Raw genomic sequence first — 18534 nt, forward strand, 5'->3', positions numbered from 1 at the left:
TCCACCCCCCCCGATCTTCCATTCTCCACCCCCCCCGATCTTCCATTCTCCACCCCCCCCGATCTTCCATTCTCCACCCCCCCCGATCTTCCATTCTCCACCCCCCCCGATCTTCCATTCTCCACCCCCCCCGATCTTCCATTCTCCACCCCCCCCGATCTTCCATTCTCCACCCCCCCCGATCTTCCATTCTCCACCCCCCCCGATCTTCCATTCTCCACCCCCCCCCGATCTTCCATTCTCCACCCCCCCCGATCTTCCATTCTCCACCCCCCCCGATCTTCCATTCTCCACCCCCCCCGATCTTCCATTCTCCACCCCCCCCGATCTTCCATTCTCCACCCCCCCCGATCTTCCATTCTCCACCCCCCCCGATCTTCCATTCTCCACCCCCCCCGATCTTCCATTCTCCACCCCCCCCGATCTTCCATTCTCCACCCCCCCCGATCTTCCATTCTCCACCCCCCCCGATCTTCCATTCTCCACCCCCCCCGATCTTCCATTCTCCACCCCCCCCGATCTTCCATTCTCCACCCCCCCCGATCTTCCATTCTCCACCCCCCCCGATCTTCCATTCTCCACCCCCCCCGATCTTCCATTCTCCACCCCCCCCGATCTTCCATTCTCCACCCCCCCCGATCTTCCATTCTCCACCCCCCCCGATCTTCCATCCTCCACCCCCCCCGATCTTCCATTCTCCACCCCCCCCGATCTTCCATCCTCCACCCCCCCCCGATCTTCCATCCTCCACCCCCCCCCCCCGATCTTCCATCCTCCACCCCCCCCCCCCCGATCTTCCATCCTCCACCCCCCCCCCCCGATCTTCCATCCTCCACCCCCCCCCCCGATCTTCCATCCTCCACCCCCCCCCCCGATCTTCCATCCTCCACCCCCCCCCCCCGATCTTCCATCCTCCACCCCCCCCCCCGATCTTCCATCCTCCACCCCCCCCCCCGATCTTCCATCCTCCACCCCCCCCCCCGATCTTCCATCCTCCACCCCCCCCCCCGATCTTCCATCCTCCACCCCCCCCCCCCGATCTTCCATCCTCCACCCCCCCCCCGATCTTCCATCCTCCACCCCCCCCCCCGATCTTCCATCCTCCACCCCCCCCCCCCGATCTTCCATCCTCCACCCCCCCCCCCGATCTTCCATCCTCCACCCCCCCCCCCCGATCTTCCATCCTCCACCCCCCCCCCCGATCTTCCATCCTCCACCCCCCCCCCCCGATCTTCCATCCTCCACCCCCCCCCCCCCCAACTTCCGTTCCAGCGCCAGATGACGTCTCGCTCTCTTTCTCTCCCCACCCCCCCCCCCCCGGTCTTCCATTCTCCACCCCACCCCACCCCCCGATCTTCCATTCTCCACCCCCCCCGATCTTCCATCCTCCACCCCCCCCCCCGATCTTCCATCCTCCACCCCCCCCCCCCCCCCAACTTCCGTTCCAGCGCCAGATGACGTCTCGCTCTCTTTCTCTCCCCACCCCCCCCCCCCCCGGTCTTCCATTCTCCACCCCACCCCACCCCACCCCCCGATCTTCCATTCTCCACCCCACCCCCCCAACTTCCGTTCCAGCGCCAGATGACGTCTCGCTCACTTTCTCTTCCCCCCCCCCCCCCCACCCACAACCTCGCGTTGCAGCTCCTGACAGCAACCAGACTGTCAATCAGGCTGGCTGCTGGATACGAAACCCGGAGAGGACGTTAATCATCAGCAATCACTATGCGATCGCGTTGGAAACAGTAAATTTTGTTTATGCGGGTTTGCCACGTGCACCTTCAACCCCCGCTGCTAACCCGCCACCATTGCAAAATCGACCCCAGGGCCTGTAACAAAGAATTTGTTTTAAAAAAATTTAAAAATTCAGTTGGACAACCAGTTTGCTTCAGCTGGGTTGTTTGTTTTCAGTACAATATTTCATTGAACAGATTTAGCAAATTGAATGTGTAACATTTTCTTTCTCGACAGGTTCTGGTATAGAATGCCCTGTATGTAAAGAAGATTACGATGTTGGAGAGACCGTTAGGCAACTTCCGTGCAACCATTTATTCCACAATGATTGTATAATACCTTGGCTAGAAATGGTAAGCAGCAGCTTGTCAAACAATACTTCTTTTAGCTCCCATTAACCTGTTCCAGTGAACAGGTTAGGTACTTTACTATGACTTGCAGACAGTCAGTGCAGTTTCCTGGAAATCAAAATTCTTGTACCTGCCTATTTATGGGCTACAAGTCCAGGGAAACATTTTTTTGTCCCCTGGGTTAGCTGATTATATAAATTTTCATTTACTATGATGCCAAAAATAATATAATAAAGCTGCAGGATTAATCCTTGGTGGTCTGTCGAATTTGTAACCCATATGAGCATATTTTTAAATGAGGGAATTCAAAGAACAGATCGGTAAATTTTATTTGCTCCCTTTTGAATTGTGCTTATATACTAATCTACAGCATTGTATTTTTACAGGTTTTTTTTCGCTCTTTGTCCACTAGTTTTCTCCCTTCCCCTTTTTTCTTGATGACTTTAGCTCCTTGCTCGGGATCCAAAAGAGGTGGCAGTGCCTTGCCCAAGTAGCTTTCCTTTATGTGTGAGGCTAAAGATTATTAGCAAAAATGAAACCGCATGGAATTGGAGGTAATCTTGATTAATTGGGAAGTAGGAGACAGAGAGTAGGATTAAAGGGGACATCCTCTGATTGGCGGGAAATGGTACTTCCCTGTACTGGAGCCTCAGCTTTTCATCATATATATTAATTATGTGGATGAAGGAATAGAGTTATATATCCAAATTTTCAGATGACACTAAGTTAGGAGTCACAGTAAATTGTGTAGCTGGGAGCAGGAAGTTACAAAAGGATATAAACAGATTGAGTGGGTAAAACTATGGCAGATGGAGTTCAATGTGGAGAAGTGTGATTCACCCACTTTGGATCCGAGAAAGACGAATGGGAATAATTTTGTAATGATGAGAGACTAGGAACTATGTAGGAGCAAAGTGATTTGGATGTCCACCTGCACAAATCACAAAAAGCTAGCAGAAGTGAGGAAGTGATGTCAGTTATACAGAGTCTGGGTCAGACCTCGGGCGGTGGTATTGCATTCAGTTCTAGGCAGCACACCTCAGGAAAGATATATTGGTCTAGGAGGAGGTACAGTGTAGATTCACCAGAATGATACTGGACCACAAAGTGTTACGGTGTGTGGACAGGTTGCATAAACTTGGTTTGTATTTCTTTTGAGTTTAGAAAGGTTGAGGAGTAACTTAATCGAGGTGTTTTAAATAATAGTGATTTGATAAGGTAGATACAGAGAAACCATTTCCTCTGGTGGAGGAATCCAGAAAAAGGAACATTATTTTAAAATTAGAGCTAGGCCATTTGGGAGTGAAATGTGGAAACACTTTTCCATACAGGATGGTGGAAATCTGAAACCTGCTCCCCCACAAAAGGCTGTGGATGCTGGGTCAATTGAAATTATCAAGACTGAGATTGATAAGATTTTTGTTAGATAAGGGTTATGGAGCAAAGCCATGTAAATGGAGTTGAGGTACAGATCAGCCATGATTTAATTGAATGGCAGAATAGGCTCAAGGGCCCAAATGGCCTTCTCTTGTTCCTATGTTGCTCGACTTTGATTGCGAGGGCATTGCAGTGAACATTAATTCTGTCCTCACCTAATGTTCAAATTGCCTCTTCCAGCAGGGGTTGTTGGATAGCGATCAGGAACTGAAGGCCTTATTTTTTTTCTTCTTGCTCTCCCCCACCACCCCCCCCCCCTTCCCCCTTCTCTCCACAGAGGATGTTCTCCAGGTAAATGGGTAATGTTAAGCATGTATTCTGGTTTAGATAGAGCTGCATTTGTTATAGCACTGGTGTAAGAATGCTGGATACTGGCATTGGGATCCTGAAATCAAATGTTCTGCTTCCCAGCAGTGATATCTCTCACCTTGGTCACAAAAATTCAACAAATGTTTTCATGCTTTTTTAGAAAAAAACCAACTGGTTCTTCTGCGTTGTGAAGTGGGTGTATCATCCATAACAAATTGGGATTTTAATCCCTGACATGTTAATACAGAGAAACCAAGACCTTGCAGGGAACAACATGTTGCCTCTCGTCGTTGTAGCTTGTAATTTTTTTTAAAGTATGTTCTTGCCTGGAGGGTTTCAAATGGGAATTGGATAAATATTTGCAGTGTTATGGGGAAAGAGCAGGAGAGTGGGACTGATTGGATAGCTCTTTCAAAGAGCCGGCATGGGCAGAATGGCCTCCTTCTGTGCTGTATCATTCTATGATTCACAGCATTGCTTTTCTTAGCTCCGTAGTGACATGCTAGACCAAACTGTCAATCCTTCCTTCACTTAGCTGAAATGCCTTGTTTAGTGCAAGACATCTCACTTAGTGGTCTGATCAAGACCTAAAGAAATCCACCATGCAGATGGGTTGTCAGATCCAAGTATTAATCACCACTGGGTAACAAACTAGTTGCAAAATAAGAAGAGCCAACTGCAGCATCATATTTAATTTATGTCTGGTGGCTCGTTAGTTACTTCTCTGGGGCTCGCATGCACATTGGCCTCTTTTTCCAGGGGGGGGCGTGAAAGGTGTGCGCGATCCCGGTAGTGGGCGGTGCACCCGGAGAGTTCGGGGACGTGGCGGCCCTGCCATTAAGATCAGGTGTATGTGCGTACTCATTTAATGCACTCAACTAACCTGAAGTTCAGTTGTGCACATTACAATGCTGAGACTGTTGGTAAAAGCAGTTATATTTTATTGTTTCTTATCAAGTAGGTCAAAATGAGGGTATTATTGGGATATATTGCTAATTATCCTGCACTTGAATTTAAAACATTTAAAGCAATGCAGATTTGGCCACTAAAAATAAACTCCAATTAGTTATATGTTACTTAAAAAATCAGAAGTAATGTTTTCCCTCTTCCACTACAATATTAAAAATCAGTTCTCTTGCAAATAATTTCTGTATTGCAGTTGGTATAAAGAAGACTTCAGCTTCCATAAGTTATACTACTAAATATTTTTAAACTGGATTCTGCAGTTTGATACTCTTCACATACCTATAGACTGGCTCCTACTGTAGCTTTAACATCAGTAGTCTTTTGTACTTACTGGAAAGAGGATCAGTCTTGAAGATCTCACTGATGACTATTAATCTTGAAATGAGAGAGATGAGCCTGCTCACATATTTCACAAACCCAAACAGCCTGTCTAGGGTCAACAGACTGCAGCAGTTCACATCTCCACTTTTGTTATTTCTTCTTCAGGAGATCCATGTTCTAGTAGCTGTATCAACCGAGACTGCCCACGTACCACTGCTCAGCAGCTTGTGCAGTCAGCTTTTCCTAGTTGGTGCCATTGATATTACATATAAGGTTGCGCTTGAGTCTGTCCCTGTGCAGGATCCTTTTTGGCATTCTGGAGTCTTCTATATGGATGATGTCCTGACCAATACAGTTGTGCCCTTATCACAATAACTTTAATGTCAATGTCTTGGGACACTTGAGGATCTTGCACATGGTATTTTGTTCTGCTGTTGTGCATGATGGATCCCCATTATTGGAGGTGGAGCTTGTCAAGCTGCCAAATGTGATGGTGATAATGTGTCTATGACTAACATCCATAAAGAGAGACGATGATCACAACAGCCCTGTCCACTTTGAGTTTTGTCATGAGCTTGATCCCATATTCGTTACGTTCAAGCTTTTTCAGCCTTCTGAATGTAGCACTAGTTTTTTTTTTGATCGGAGATAGCACTTCATCGTCTCAGTGCATCATTTGATAAGATGCTACCCAAATTAATTGACCGTATTCAATTCAGCACTACTGAAGTTGATGGTTGTTTTGCTTCGTACTTTACTGGGGTTGGCTGATACATGACCTCTGTTTTCCTCAGGCTTATGATAAAGCAGTAGTTAGTTGTTTGCTGCAGTGGCAGTAGATAGCTGCAGATCTTCCTGGATATGTGCCTCTATAGCAGTCACCTACAAACAAAAGCTCATTTGTGACTTCTCTGACCTTTGTCGAGGCTTGATACAGTACTTGGTTAGAAGGGCTTTCCAGATGTGCAGAAGTGGATGCAAACACCCATGTCTAGGCCTCTTTTTGCGTCATCAAGCACAGCCATAAAGAAGAGTCCAGAAAGGCTTGTTTCAAGCATGCTTTCTCATTGACTCCATTGGCAATAATAAAAGGCTTGGTCAGTGCTCCATCTGTATCCAGTCTACCAAGCATCCTGTAACAGAACTGACTCACAATCTAGACAAATCTCTCTGGGGACCCAAACTGGGACCGAAGTTTTCACTGATCCGGTAAGCTAACTACGTGAATAGCATTGGTCAGGTCACTAAAAGCTATGTGCATGTCCTTGTGCTGCTCCATACATTTCTCCTGAATCTGCCAATCGATGGTAAAACATGTAAGTATTGATGCAATTTTTCTTTGAAGTCGCATTGCCCCTCTGAGAAGATTGAGAAACCCTCTTTGAGCATTTTCATTGTACTGAAAAATTCCATGACAGTTGCTGCACCATCTCTGCCTTTGGCCCATATCCCTTAATACCTTTGATTGCCAAAAAGCTATCTATCTCATATTTAAATTTAGCAATTGAGCTAGTATCAATTACTATTTGCGGAAGAGAGTTCCAAACTTCTACCACCCTTTGTGTGTAGAAATGTTTTCTAATCTCGCTCCTGAAAGGTCTGGCTCCAATTTTTAGACCCTGCCCCCTACTCCTAGAATCCCCAACCAGTGGAAATAGTTTCTCTCTATCCACCCTATCCGTTCCCCTTAATATCTTATAAACTTTGATCAGATCACCCCTTAACCTTCGAAACTCTAGAGAATACAACCCCAATTTGTGTAATCTCTCCTAGCAACTTAACCCTTGAAGTCCGGGTATCATTCTAGTAAACCTACGCTGCACTCCCTCCAAAGCCAGTATGTCCTTCCGACGGTACGGTGCCCAGAACTGCTCACAGTACTCCAGGTGCGGTCTAACCAGGGTTTTGTATTGCTGCAGCATAACTTCTGCCCCCTTGTACTCTAGTCCTCTAGATATAAAGGCCAGCATTCCATTACCTTCTTGATTATTTTCTGCATCTGTTCATGACACTTTTCAATGATCTATGTACCTGAACCTCTAGGTCCCTTTGGACATCCACTGTTTTTAACTTTTTACCATTTAGAAAGTACCCTGTTCTATCCTTTTTTGATCCAAAGTGGATGACCTCACATTTGTCTACATTGAATTCCATTTGCCACAGTTTTGCCCATTCACCTAATCGATCAATATCGCTTTGTAATTTTATGTTTTCATCTACACTGCTGACAATGCCACCAATCTTTGTCATCGGCAAACTTAGATATGAGACTTTCTATGTCTTCATCTAAGTCGTTAATAAATATTGTGAATAATTGAGGCCCCAGGACAGATCCCTGCGGGACTCCACTAGTCACATCCTGCCAATGTGAGTACCTACTCATTATCCCTACTCTCCGTTGTCTTTCGCTCAGCCAACTTCCTAACCAAGTCCGTACTTTTCCCTCGATTCCATGGGCTTCTATCTTAGCTAACAGTCTCTTATGTGGGACCTTATCAAATGCCTTCTGGAAGTCCATATAAATAATATCCATTGACATTCCCCTCTCCACTACTTTAGTCACCTCTTCAAAAAATTCAATCAGGTTTGTCAGGCACGACCTACCTTTCACAAATCCATGCTGGCTCTCTCTGATTAACTGAAAATTCTCGAGGTGTTCAGTCACCCTATCCTTTAATTATAGACTCCAGCATTTTCCCCACAACAGATGTTAGGCTAACTGGTCTATAATTCCCTGGTTTCCCTTTCTCTCCTCTCTTAAAAAGCGGAGTGACGTGTGCAATTTTCTAATCCAGAGGGACAGTTCCTGAATCTAGAGAACTTTGAAAGATTATAGTTAGGGCATCCGCAATGTGCTCACCTACTTCCTTTAAAACCCTGGGATGGAAACTATCTGGTCCTGGGGATTTGTCACTCTTTAGTGCTATTATTTTCTTCATTATTGTTGCTTTACTTATGTTAATTTTATCAAGTCCCTGTCCCCGATTCAATATTAGTTTTCTTGGCATTTTCTACTGTAAATACTGACGCAAAGTAATTGTTCAACGTGTCCGCCATTTTCCTATTGTCAATGACAATATCCCCACTTTCAGTTTTTAAGGGGCCAACACTGCTCCTGACCACCCTCTTTTTCCTAATGTAACTATAAAAGTTCTTCGTATTGGTTTTGATATCCCTTGCAAGGGGTGAGGGTGGCACCGTCCACACAAGTGAGGTATTTGTATGACTGGAGGCAGTGCATTACTTTAGAACATCACAGAAAAGCTCTGTCATTCTGGTCAGCATAGGATTGGATTTTGTCAGCTGTCATGTCACACCAATGATGGTGTTGATGTACAAAAAAGCAGTTTCAATATCCTTAATTTCAATAGCGAGTGGAGATCGTTCAGATTTCTATTTGCATGTGTTTCTGGCGAATTCTGCTGCAGAGTAAAAAAAAATTTAGATTTTCAGTATCAAGTTTAATGGATGCAAGTGTTCCAAATGGCTCAGTTGATGAAAGTATTGTGAAACTGAGCAAATGGACCAAAAGGCCCCAAGTTCGATCCCTAGTTTTTGCTGAGTTAGCTGATCTCAGCTAGAGCCACACTAAGGGTGCTGCAGTTGAACTCAGTATCATTGACTAGGGAGGGAGAAATCAACAGGATTTCTGCTCCCAGGTGCCTCTGCCATATACGTTTGTGTCTCTGTGATTTACCAAATTCAGGAAGTAAGCAAAGGTTCATATGTCATTAACACCTGGAAAACAACCCTAAGCTGAAATTTCAAGTGTTTAATGAATTAACCAGAACAATGTATATTTCCATTCCCTGGGAATATTTGTTTTCTGTGATACTCTCTGCAAACCTCCTTCCTCCTCTTCCAGCACCGCCGCCCCCCCGACCCCGCCCCAAAAAAAAATTATACTTGGTTTACTCTGTTTGAATGTTTCAAATAGATACGAGATTTCCAGCTAACTGGGCAGAATCTTGGATCCATTTTTGAAAACTGATCTTGGCAAACTCCAGGTTAGCACAAACCCACCTTAGACCTTCGTCTAAGACCCAACAACAATAACTTACATTTCCATGTTGCTCCTCGTGAAAGCCTTTTCATGAGTGCATTACAGGAAAGAGAAGGAAATGGCCCCAACCAGGAGAGAAAGAATAGGTAGAATGGAGTTAGTGGCAGTGTTGAAAGAGTAGTTGGAGAGATGCCTTTAGTAAGCTACTGAAAGCAGGAAGACAGAGGGAATACTCAAGGCATGATTGCAAGATGAACCACCAACGGAGCGCTGAGGATGGAGAAGTATGAGGAGAGCAATGTCAGAGGATCGAAGGGTATGGGTGCATGTGAAGGCTGTAACTTACTAAGGTAGGGTAGGAAGAGGCTTTGGAGGCATTTAAAGGTAAAGACCAGAATCTTGAAGCTGATTCATAAGGGCACAGGGAACCAGCTGAGCATGGCAAGGGCCACGGTAATGAAATGCAAGTCTTTTGATTGGGTAAGGACACTGGCAGTAACATTCTGAACAAGTTGCAGTTTGTGGAAGTGGGGAAGCTGGGTGGGAGACCAGGGGAGGGCTTTTTGAGGAGTGGAATGATGGCATTGAGAGATAGGGCTAGAGCTTAGAAAGAAAGCTGTTGACTACTTCACATTGAGTCAAGCAGGAATAGTTACACGATGAGTTGGGAGAGGGGTGAGGACAGAGGGGATAGGTCTTATAGAAGAGAGCAGCTTAGTGAGAGCCTTGAGGGGAAATCTGTGGAACGATATGGGGTATGGCCAAGGATATAGGTAGGGGAGAGAAGGCAGTCAAGTATATGGTCTGTATCTTTGAGACACAAAAATCATTGCAAACTTAGTGTTTAAGATGAGAAAGGGGGAGGGCAGAGGAAAAAGGTCAGACCTGATGGTTGGTCATTGAGAAGAGGAGCCTATGGTTGTACTTAACTCTAGGAGAATTTAGATTAAGGTTAATAGCACGGAGGATTAGAAGTTGCCATGGTAGATTTGAGGGGTGGGGGAAACACTTTGTTGCAGCATTCGGGAGCAGAGTACAGACATTAGATTTATTTGTCTTGTGTCACTGCATGAACCATCCACTCCAGACGACTTCTCACTCCTTGTTCCCTCTATTCTACAACTGAATGCTGCTTGTTCAGAAGGCAGAAGCATAGTGTCTGGGAATCTCTACCTAATTTCTTCTGCCTGGCCACCCCTCTCCCTGTTTTCAAAAACTTCCTCAAAGCTCCTTTCTTTGACAGTGTCTTTGGTTCCCTAACCTAACTTCTCCATGCTATCCATTGTATCTCCTCTGTCATCATTATAAAGCACTCTGAGATGTATTTTACAAGTGAGAAGCACAATATAAAGGTATCAGTAAAAAGGAAAAACTGCAAATGCTGGAAATTTGAAATAAAAACCAGAAAATGCTAGAAATACACAGCAAGTCAATCAGCATCTGTAAAGAGAACGGTTATAACATTTTGGGTGTGTACCCTTCATCAGAATGGGTATTCTATTCTACTAACACAGATGTGTTTCATAAAACATTTTTCTTTCTTCACTCCTAGCATGACACCTGTCCAGTGTGTCGAAAAAGCTTAAGTGGGCAAAACACAGCAACAAATCCTCCTGATTTATCAAGGATGAACTTTTCTTCATCATCATCCTCCTCTGCCTCAAGTTCACCAAGTAATGAGAATTCAACAAACAATTCCTGAATTTTAAAAAAAAACATCTAAGGTTACTGTTTTCATATGCAACAGTGTTTGATGACTACCGTGAAACATTTTATAATTTAAATTATTGTATTATGCATGGCACAAAGAAAGCCAGAGTAAATGGAGTTTCTTACAAAGAACTCTTTTCTAAAATCTCAACTCGAACGTGAATACCCACATTTTTTTTCAGACTGCAAGATTTGTTTTATAGATTTAACTTCTGGGACCGATTTAATTTTTTTCTCTTATCGACAAGCTGCTATGTTCATTTTATTTCATCTCACTGAGGGTGGAAAAGCCCTGTGTGCACATTGCTGTAATCATACTGCTGTGAATTATCTTAAGCAGTGGAAGACGTCTGCTGTTCTTTCCTTCACAAATATATTTCAATCTTTAACCATTGTAATGTGTTTTAAGATTAATGCAGCTGTTGAACTCTGGGTATTTTCATTCTATTTTCTAGTCTTGAATTTTGGTTTTCTCATACCATAAGGGATTATTTTTTCAAAATATATTTTTTCCTTGGTTTTCTTTTTTCGATTGGCCATTTTATAGATTCTGTGAAAAGCTTGAAGGCAGCCAACATCCTCCCATGTTTCTTTTAATAGAAAGTGGAAGGCTGTTTGCTTCAAATCAAAGGAGTGGGGATGGGGTAGAAAATATAATTGAAAATTTATCTTAAAACATTGAAGTAGTAATTGCCTGCTAAAACAATTTTTTTTTAACAACCAATCCTTGTGTTGAATCCGAAAATATTTGAATCATGGAAGAAGTGCTATGCCTGTGCTGACCTGACTGGAGCGGTTTAGGACGCAGTCCAGCAGCATTTCTTCAGCAGCTGGGCTGTCAGTCATCAGTCACTTCCTGTTAAAAGCTGGATTGGCTCACTGTAAAGCTTTTTGTAAACCTGGGTTTCCTGGCAAGACATGAAATCTGAAGATGTGCCCCAAGGTATGCTTGTCAGTAGGTAACAATGTATAGAAATGTGATACAAGCACATAACTAGTAAATTTGTGGCATTTACTGAGTCTGTTAATACTGTATCACCATCAATTGTATACAATTCAGTGAATAATCATTTCTTTTTTAAAAAATGTTGTCCTCCTTGACTTTTTGCATATGAACAGCATTTCTTCTAGTAAAGGGCAAACCTAAATGATCATTGATGTGAAACATTATTTCCAACTTTAATAATTATAATGATGGAAGCTTTTCTTCCTTAAGAAACTCAGATTTTTTCACTGACCTTTTTAAAAAAAAACCTGTATAACTATACTTTAGTGATTCATAACTTGCAGGTAAGAGAAATGTCTTTTAGTGTATAGTTAATGAGGCTGATTAAGTGATTTGAAGTGGCTTTGTGCTTTTAACAGAGAAGGTAAGGGTGTATAGTCATTGTAAAGTAAGGAGAGGGTAAGGGGAAAATATGTTCTTAGTTTGCATTTCCATGTTTGTCTCTTACACTTGTCAAAGCCTGCTGCTTTATTAAAATTGATACTGAGAGATTTCCTTTGATTTTGCCATGCTCCATGGAGATCTGGAATCCAGGTCTTGAAACTTACAACAGAATCACTTGGTTAACATCAGCCACAGGCTTTGTTAGTAAACGGGCTTCAGCTGGCCCACACAGATGGGTATGCTGTTCAGTTGCAGATGTCTGTCAGGAAGCATTTGAATCTGAAAGCTATAGAATCAGCTGAGTACACAAATCTGGGACCTAAAATGATGAGATTCAGTAAAGCTGGAGAAATTGCATGAAGTTTTAAATCTCCTGCTGGACAGTTTTTTAAAGATTTGATTAAATGGAGCAGTACCTTACATATAACACAAACTTCATAATGTGCTTCCAGACAATCTTAATAGAAGTGCAACATATGTACATAGATATACGTTAACAAATGTGTATATGAATATACCTGCATATTTTTGGGTTATGGTATATGTAAGAATTTGATTCCATGTCTGAATTTTAAAACAATCCCTCAAAAAATCTCTCCACTGCAGTTTTGACTGTGGTGGTGATTTGGAGCTAAAGATAAATCTGCTTTCAGTACAGGTGAGGATTTGGTTGTCGGTAACCATTGCCAGTATAAAGAGACGTTGTCCTATTAATTCAGAGGTTGGCACTGATTTAACATTTCCCCCCCCCCCTACCACCTCCAAAAAAAACTGTTAAGAGATTCTGCAAACCTTCACTGAGAAAAACGATACCAGTTACATAAAAATGGGAAAGTTGCCATCAAATTTAGATAAATGCTTTGTTTAATTTGATTTCTGAATTTTGCGTTGTCATTCAACTGTTGTATTACCCACTGACAAGTATATCAATGCATGCATTTATGCTCCAGACTAAAACATTTTCTCAATTGCTTTGGTACCCTGAATGTTGCCAAGCACCTGAAAAATGCTTTGACACCAATAAATCTTTTTGGGGGGAGTAAAGTATATTTTAAAATTTATATTCTGCATTCAGCACCTTTTTTGTTTGAACAATTTAATTGATTTAAAACATTAACTTTTTCCCTTCAGCTACTGGTGCTGAATGGTTTTGAGGCCATTTTAGAGATGCATTGCACAATGGTAATAGATTGGCTGTTTTAGGTACAGTATAATTTTAAAAAATAAAGACTTACCATCTTGTTTGTTTCTTAAAAAAAATTAAAGGATTGCCTTCTCTTTTACTAAGTCTAATGTTCACTGAAGCATCAGGGGTGATTGACATCTGGTATGTTAATTTACACACCTTCCTTTTTTCTGTTTTTCACTTTTCCTGTTCCTCGTCCCTAAATTTTACATTGGTCCTCAAGGAGCAGCATCTCAATGTTAAATGTAGTAGGATAATTTCTGTGCTTAATATTGAACCTCAAGTGTGATTACTGGTGGGATTCAGAAGACTGAAGTTGTGCAATTCATGTAAAGGAATGCAAATAGTCATTTTGACATTTTAAAGCCGGATAATGACCACTCATTAGGGTGTATATGTATTTAGATTAAGACCTAGTTAGAGGCGATGCAGCTTGGCACTGTTCCAGTATGTGATTCCCCAAAAGGATGGGCAGAATTTAAAAAGTAAGGCATAACATGGTAATGGAGATAAATTCCCTCAAAGCAATGAGTTTTTTTTCATTCAATCGTAGATCTTTACAGTAAATCATCAACCATCTATATTAATGTAATGAGCTAATTACCCCCAATCCCCAAAGAAAAACAGGCCCACCTGATAGATGGACTGTCTCAAGTAGTATTTAACATGAGTACGTTCTTTTGCCCACCTGGGTAAATAATTTTTTCCATCTTTCATAGTTTGACTAATTGGAATTGCAACCCTGATGAGCTGCAAAGACATTAATGTCCCATATGATTTAATCAGTTTACAAGATTGAATTGTTCAACTGACCAAACTTGTGTAATTATTTGAAGCATGTTCTTCAGCAAATGCAATATTTGAAATGAGACACAGTGAAATAAATGGAAACCCAGATCATTCAAATTCCTATGTTATGTTGACAACATCAGTATATTTGAAGGTTTCCTTTTTAAGCATCTCAGTAATCTTGCTTCTTTTCTTTTAATTTTCCTGTTAAATCATGAAGGGTTTCCTACTGAGATGCACTACAGTGCATTCTGTTTCATGCACATAGAAATGCAGTTTAATTGGAACAGATCTTTAGTAGGAAACAAAGGGAGACCAGTAACTCTGCACTTCTGTAACCTGATAAGTTGAATTGACTTGCTAGCATTTTTACTGTATGTAAATATTGTGTAGGGACAATATAGGAGTGTAATCAGGATAACTGGTGCATGAAAACGATCACCAAACTGGTAGCAAGTCCAGGGCATGACACTCCTATTGTGGAAAAGGTAACTGCAATACTTGTAAATGTACTATAAATATAGCAGTTTCAATTAATAAAATGGTTAAAAATTGAAATTTATGGGAAATTATTTTGTATAAATACATTTTGTTCCTGCATGACTGCTGCAGTGGGAATGCTATTGTTAGGTGTACAATGCCACAGTGAATAGCATGAAACTGTTTTGTAACACCCAACCCCCCCCCCCCCCCCTCCAAGGAATGTTGACAGGCTGTTTGACTGTTGGGCCATCCATGCCACCTTAGGCTCTGTCTGTACCCACCATTCACACATGCAGTTCCAGCAGTGGTCTTTAGGTAAGAATAAAAGGGCTGTTTTCTTCCCCTTTCCCCCCCCCCCCCCCCCCCCAACCTCTGGTCCCATCCCTACCTGAGGGATACTTGGAGCTAAGGCCAATCATGGCCTGGGCTGAGATGGGTAAATTTAGCACTGATCAGGAAACATTTGGGAACTTCCTCTCTTTGTGGCTCAGTAGCATTTACCCAGTGAACCTTTGAGGAACTAACTTTTTACTACAGTAATTTAACTCTTTTAAACTGGTCATGTGTTGCATGTCCAACAGATGATGGCAGATCCTGTAATTTTTCTTTTGTTCATTTGTCTCCTTTGTCTCTATTTCTGCATGAATCAACAAAACAAAATCCCTCATAGGGTTTGAGCGATTGTAAGATTGCATTTTTTTAAATATAAAGGCAAACTACATAGCCAGATTTCCAGAAACAGTTTATTAAATCTATTTCTTCTGTAATAAAAGTATTTGAAAAACTTACCTGAGGGACTCATGGAGATGGATATTTCTGGGGTTTTTTTTGCATGCTGTCACTCCAATGCAACAGCACCATCTTGTGTAAAAATGAAATACATCATTTGCAAACAATCGTTTATGGGTTTTAGCAATTTTATGATTCAAGTTGTCTTGTGACTTTTTGAATTCAATAATAATACACCTTATCAAGTTGAAACGTCTTGGTTCAGTTAATTATTTTTCAAACGCAGTGCCTGTTATGCAGTAAAGGTGAACAATTGGACCAGTCTTCCAGAACCAATAAGGTGGGAAGGGTGGCATTGGGAGATTTTATTCAAAAATAATTAATTCCACAGACTTCTGTAATTCCAGAAAGTTCAAGGATGGTTGTTCCTAAAATGTTAATCTTCATTTCCTCACTTAATTCACCTGTAACAATACCTGATAGTTTTATATTTAGTTTATAGATAGTAATAGAACTACTGTAAAACTTTGTAAGAAATTCAACAATATTGGTTTGGATTCACACACTCATTATAAAGCCCAAATTAGTTCAAAATTTCCCTATCGCACCCAATTTAGTTTTGTAGCACAGTTGCATCATTAATTTCTCTAAGAAGGTCAAGAACTAATTGCTCTAATCTCCAGGAAGGTGATAAAGTGCTCAAACAGAAAAACCTAGACCACTAGAAAGAAATGGCAGAATCTTGGTCCAGAAAATCAATCCCACTTAAGGTGATACCTAACTTTGCATATCTTTCTAACATTATTGTAATTTAAGCAGCGACATGAAATGGGTAATTGCAGACTCAGAGAGGGATATGCTGCAGTATTATCAATGTTTAGTTAAAGAATGGAGATTGCCGAAGGATTCATCAGCAAGGATTTAGAAGCAATAGATTGTGTCATTATCTGCTAGAGGGTGTAACTAAAATAGTGGAATTAGATTTCCAGAAGTTATTTTTCACTATTTTATGTACAAAAGAAATTCTTGGAATTAATGGCAAATTAGTTAACTGGATTGAAAACTGGCTTTGGAATCGAAAACAGAAGGAAAAGGCCTGAGATGATATGTAGATTTATGTAACCACTTAATTGTGTTTATTTGAAGATGGACATCCAGGAAAATTTTCTTGTATTTTGAAGAATAGATGGAGAGCTTTTCTGGTGGCTCTGTGTGTAATTGCACAGTCGAGTGTGATACTGAGCCATGCAGATCTGAAAGATCCCAACTTTGGTCCCTGGTCTATACTGAGTTGACTGATCTCAGCCAGAGTAGCAGTAGAGGGTGCTATTATTGACCTTGGTGTCTGGTTAGGGAAAAAATATCAATCAGTCTTTCTACTTCTTTGTGTTATCTGTGGGCTGTTGCTAGAAAGTGCATGTGTGTGGATGCAGCATGATGGGCTTACTTCACCTGTGATATTTATCATTGTAAAATAGTCTCCAGTCACTTGCTGCCTAGGTTCAAATGTGAAGAATGGCCACTGGGGTGAGGTACCTGTGAAACTGTTCCCCAGTATCAGGCATTGACTTCAGAAAAAGGGGGAGGGGTGAAGGATAGATGTAACACGACTCTGCTGGGCTATTTCATGCCAGTGTTTCTTTTTCTCCAATGAAGATTGCATATCAGCTTATGGACTGATCACAACACAAAAGAAGTATATGTTTGCTTTATATGCTTAAAAAGGTGCCCATCTGTAGTCTCATGCACTGTGGTACTGGTGCCTTTGATGGCCACTATAAAACCAGGAGTTAACTGTAAATCAGGCTGCTGCAGTTTAATGGTGGCTTGTACCTGCGACCATTATGTTAGCGGTGTATAACTGATACAGGTTGGTCACCAACTATATGCCTCCAGAAACAAAACATGGATAGGTATTCTTGCATTGCACATCCCCTTTTTTGTCCTTCATGTTGATGGATTTAAGAAGTGTCCAAAACAGTTTCACTCTGTTATATCTTCCTCAAAGAGAAAAAGTGCAAAGTGAACTATAAGTATATTTGAGTATCATAATATCATTTCTATTTTTTTTAAAAAAGGAAAAATGAATTATTTCATCATTGTTTTATGGCTCTGTATATTTCTTCAATTCCTTTTGTGTTTGTGTGTGTGTGTGTGTGTGTGTATTCATTCATTTTATGGTGATGTGGCTATAATTTTTACAGATCTTATCTGTCCAAGAACAGGTGTATTATGAAATCTATAAAGGGCATTCAGTACAGAGGGAAAAACAAGTCACGCTGCATTGACTGCACTGCAGTTTTGTAAGATTTGAATTGCACTGGCCATCGGAGCAGTGAACACTTTCATCTCACAGGTTGAGCTGGAAAAGAGCCGAACAAAAAAAGTGACACAGGTTTGTGTACATTGCACAAAAAGAAGCAGCAATTACATTAGCTATGTTTTAACTGTAAGCTGCTGCCTTTCATTTTATATATATTTTTGTTTCTTCATGACTTGTGGGTCTTAATAAAAATGTGATGATCCCTAAACAAAAGTAACTGGAGGTTGTAAATAGTTTAACCTTTTTGTGACCTTTACTGTCTCTCATAGGGAAAAAAGATAACTTTCTGCATGAGCATGTTTTTTGGAGGGAGGACGAAATGACAATGGGCAGGAATTGATTAAAAAGGTAACGCCTGGTTTTAGTTTATTCAGAGGAGAAAAGGCTCCCTCCATTCTTTTACATTCAACGGGCTACGTGACCACGAGGCTACATGACCATGTTAGGAGTGACATTTGTGGTCAAAAAGAGAGACCGATTGCAAACCCATTTAAACAAATGGTTCTGTTTATTTTAGGATTAATGTGTATAAGTTTAAATTGTAACTTGTATATAACAATGTTACAATTTAAACCTAACTGATCTGGGACTACTGTTTGACAAGATAATTAACCTCAGAAATTAGCTGAATTGCATACGGTGGTGTGATACTGAATCATACAGAGAAGACCTAAGGTTTAATCCCAAGTCAGATCATAATTGGGATCCATAACTGGCTTCAATGGTTGGGTTAGTGGTGGAAAAATCGGCATCTGTTAATAACCATAGAACGAATTCAATGGAATTATTGCATTAAATGCTTTGGAG

At 41.5% G+C, this 18534-nt stretch overlaps 1 protein-coding gene across 1 annotated transcript in view; it reads left to right on the forward strand.

The window, feature by feature from the left end:
- rnf126 (ring finger protein 126) overlaps positions 1 to 14750 on the forward strand; it is a 57814-nt gene extending 43064 nt beyond the window's left edge. Inside the window, exons 8-9 of the mRNA XM_067968356.1 lie at positions 1969 to 2084; positions 10670 to 14750. Of these exons, the coding sequence (XP_067824457.1) occupies positions 1969 to 2084; positions 10670 to 10819 (266 nt within the window). The 3' untranslated portion in view covers positions 10820 to 14750. The remainder of the gene's footprint in view (positions 1 to 1968; positions 2085 to 10669) is intronic.
- The last annotated feature ends 3784 nt before the right edge of the window (positions 14751 to 18534 follow it).

The sequence above is a fragment of the Heptranchias perlo genome, chromosome 29 (genome assembly GCF_035084215.1).
Source record: "Heptranchias perlo isolate sHepPer1 chromosome 29, sHepPer1.hap1, whole genome shotgun sequence".
NCBI lineage: Eukaryota > Metazoa > Chordata > Chondrichthyes > Hexanchiformes > Hexanchidae > Heptranchias > Heptranchias perlo.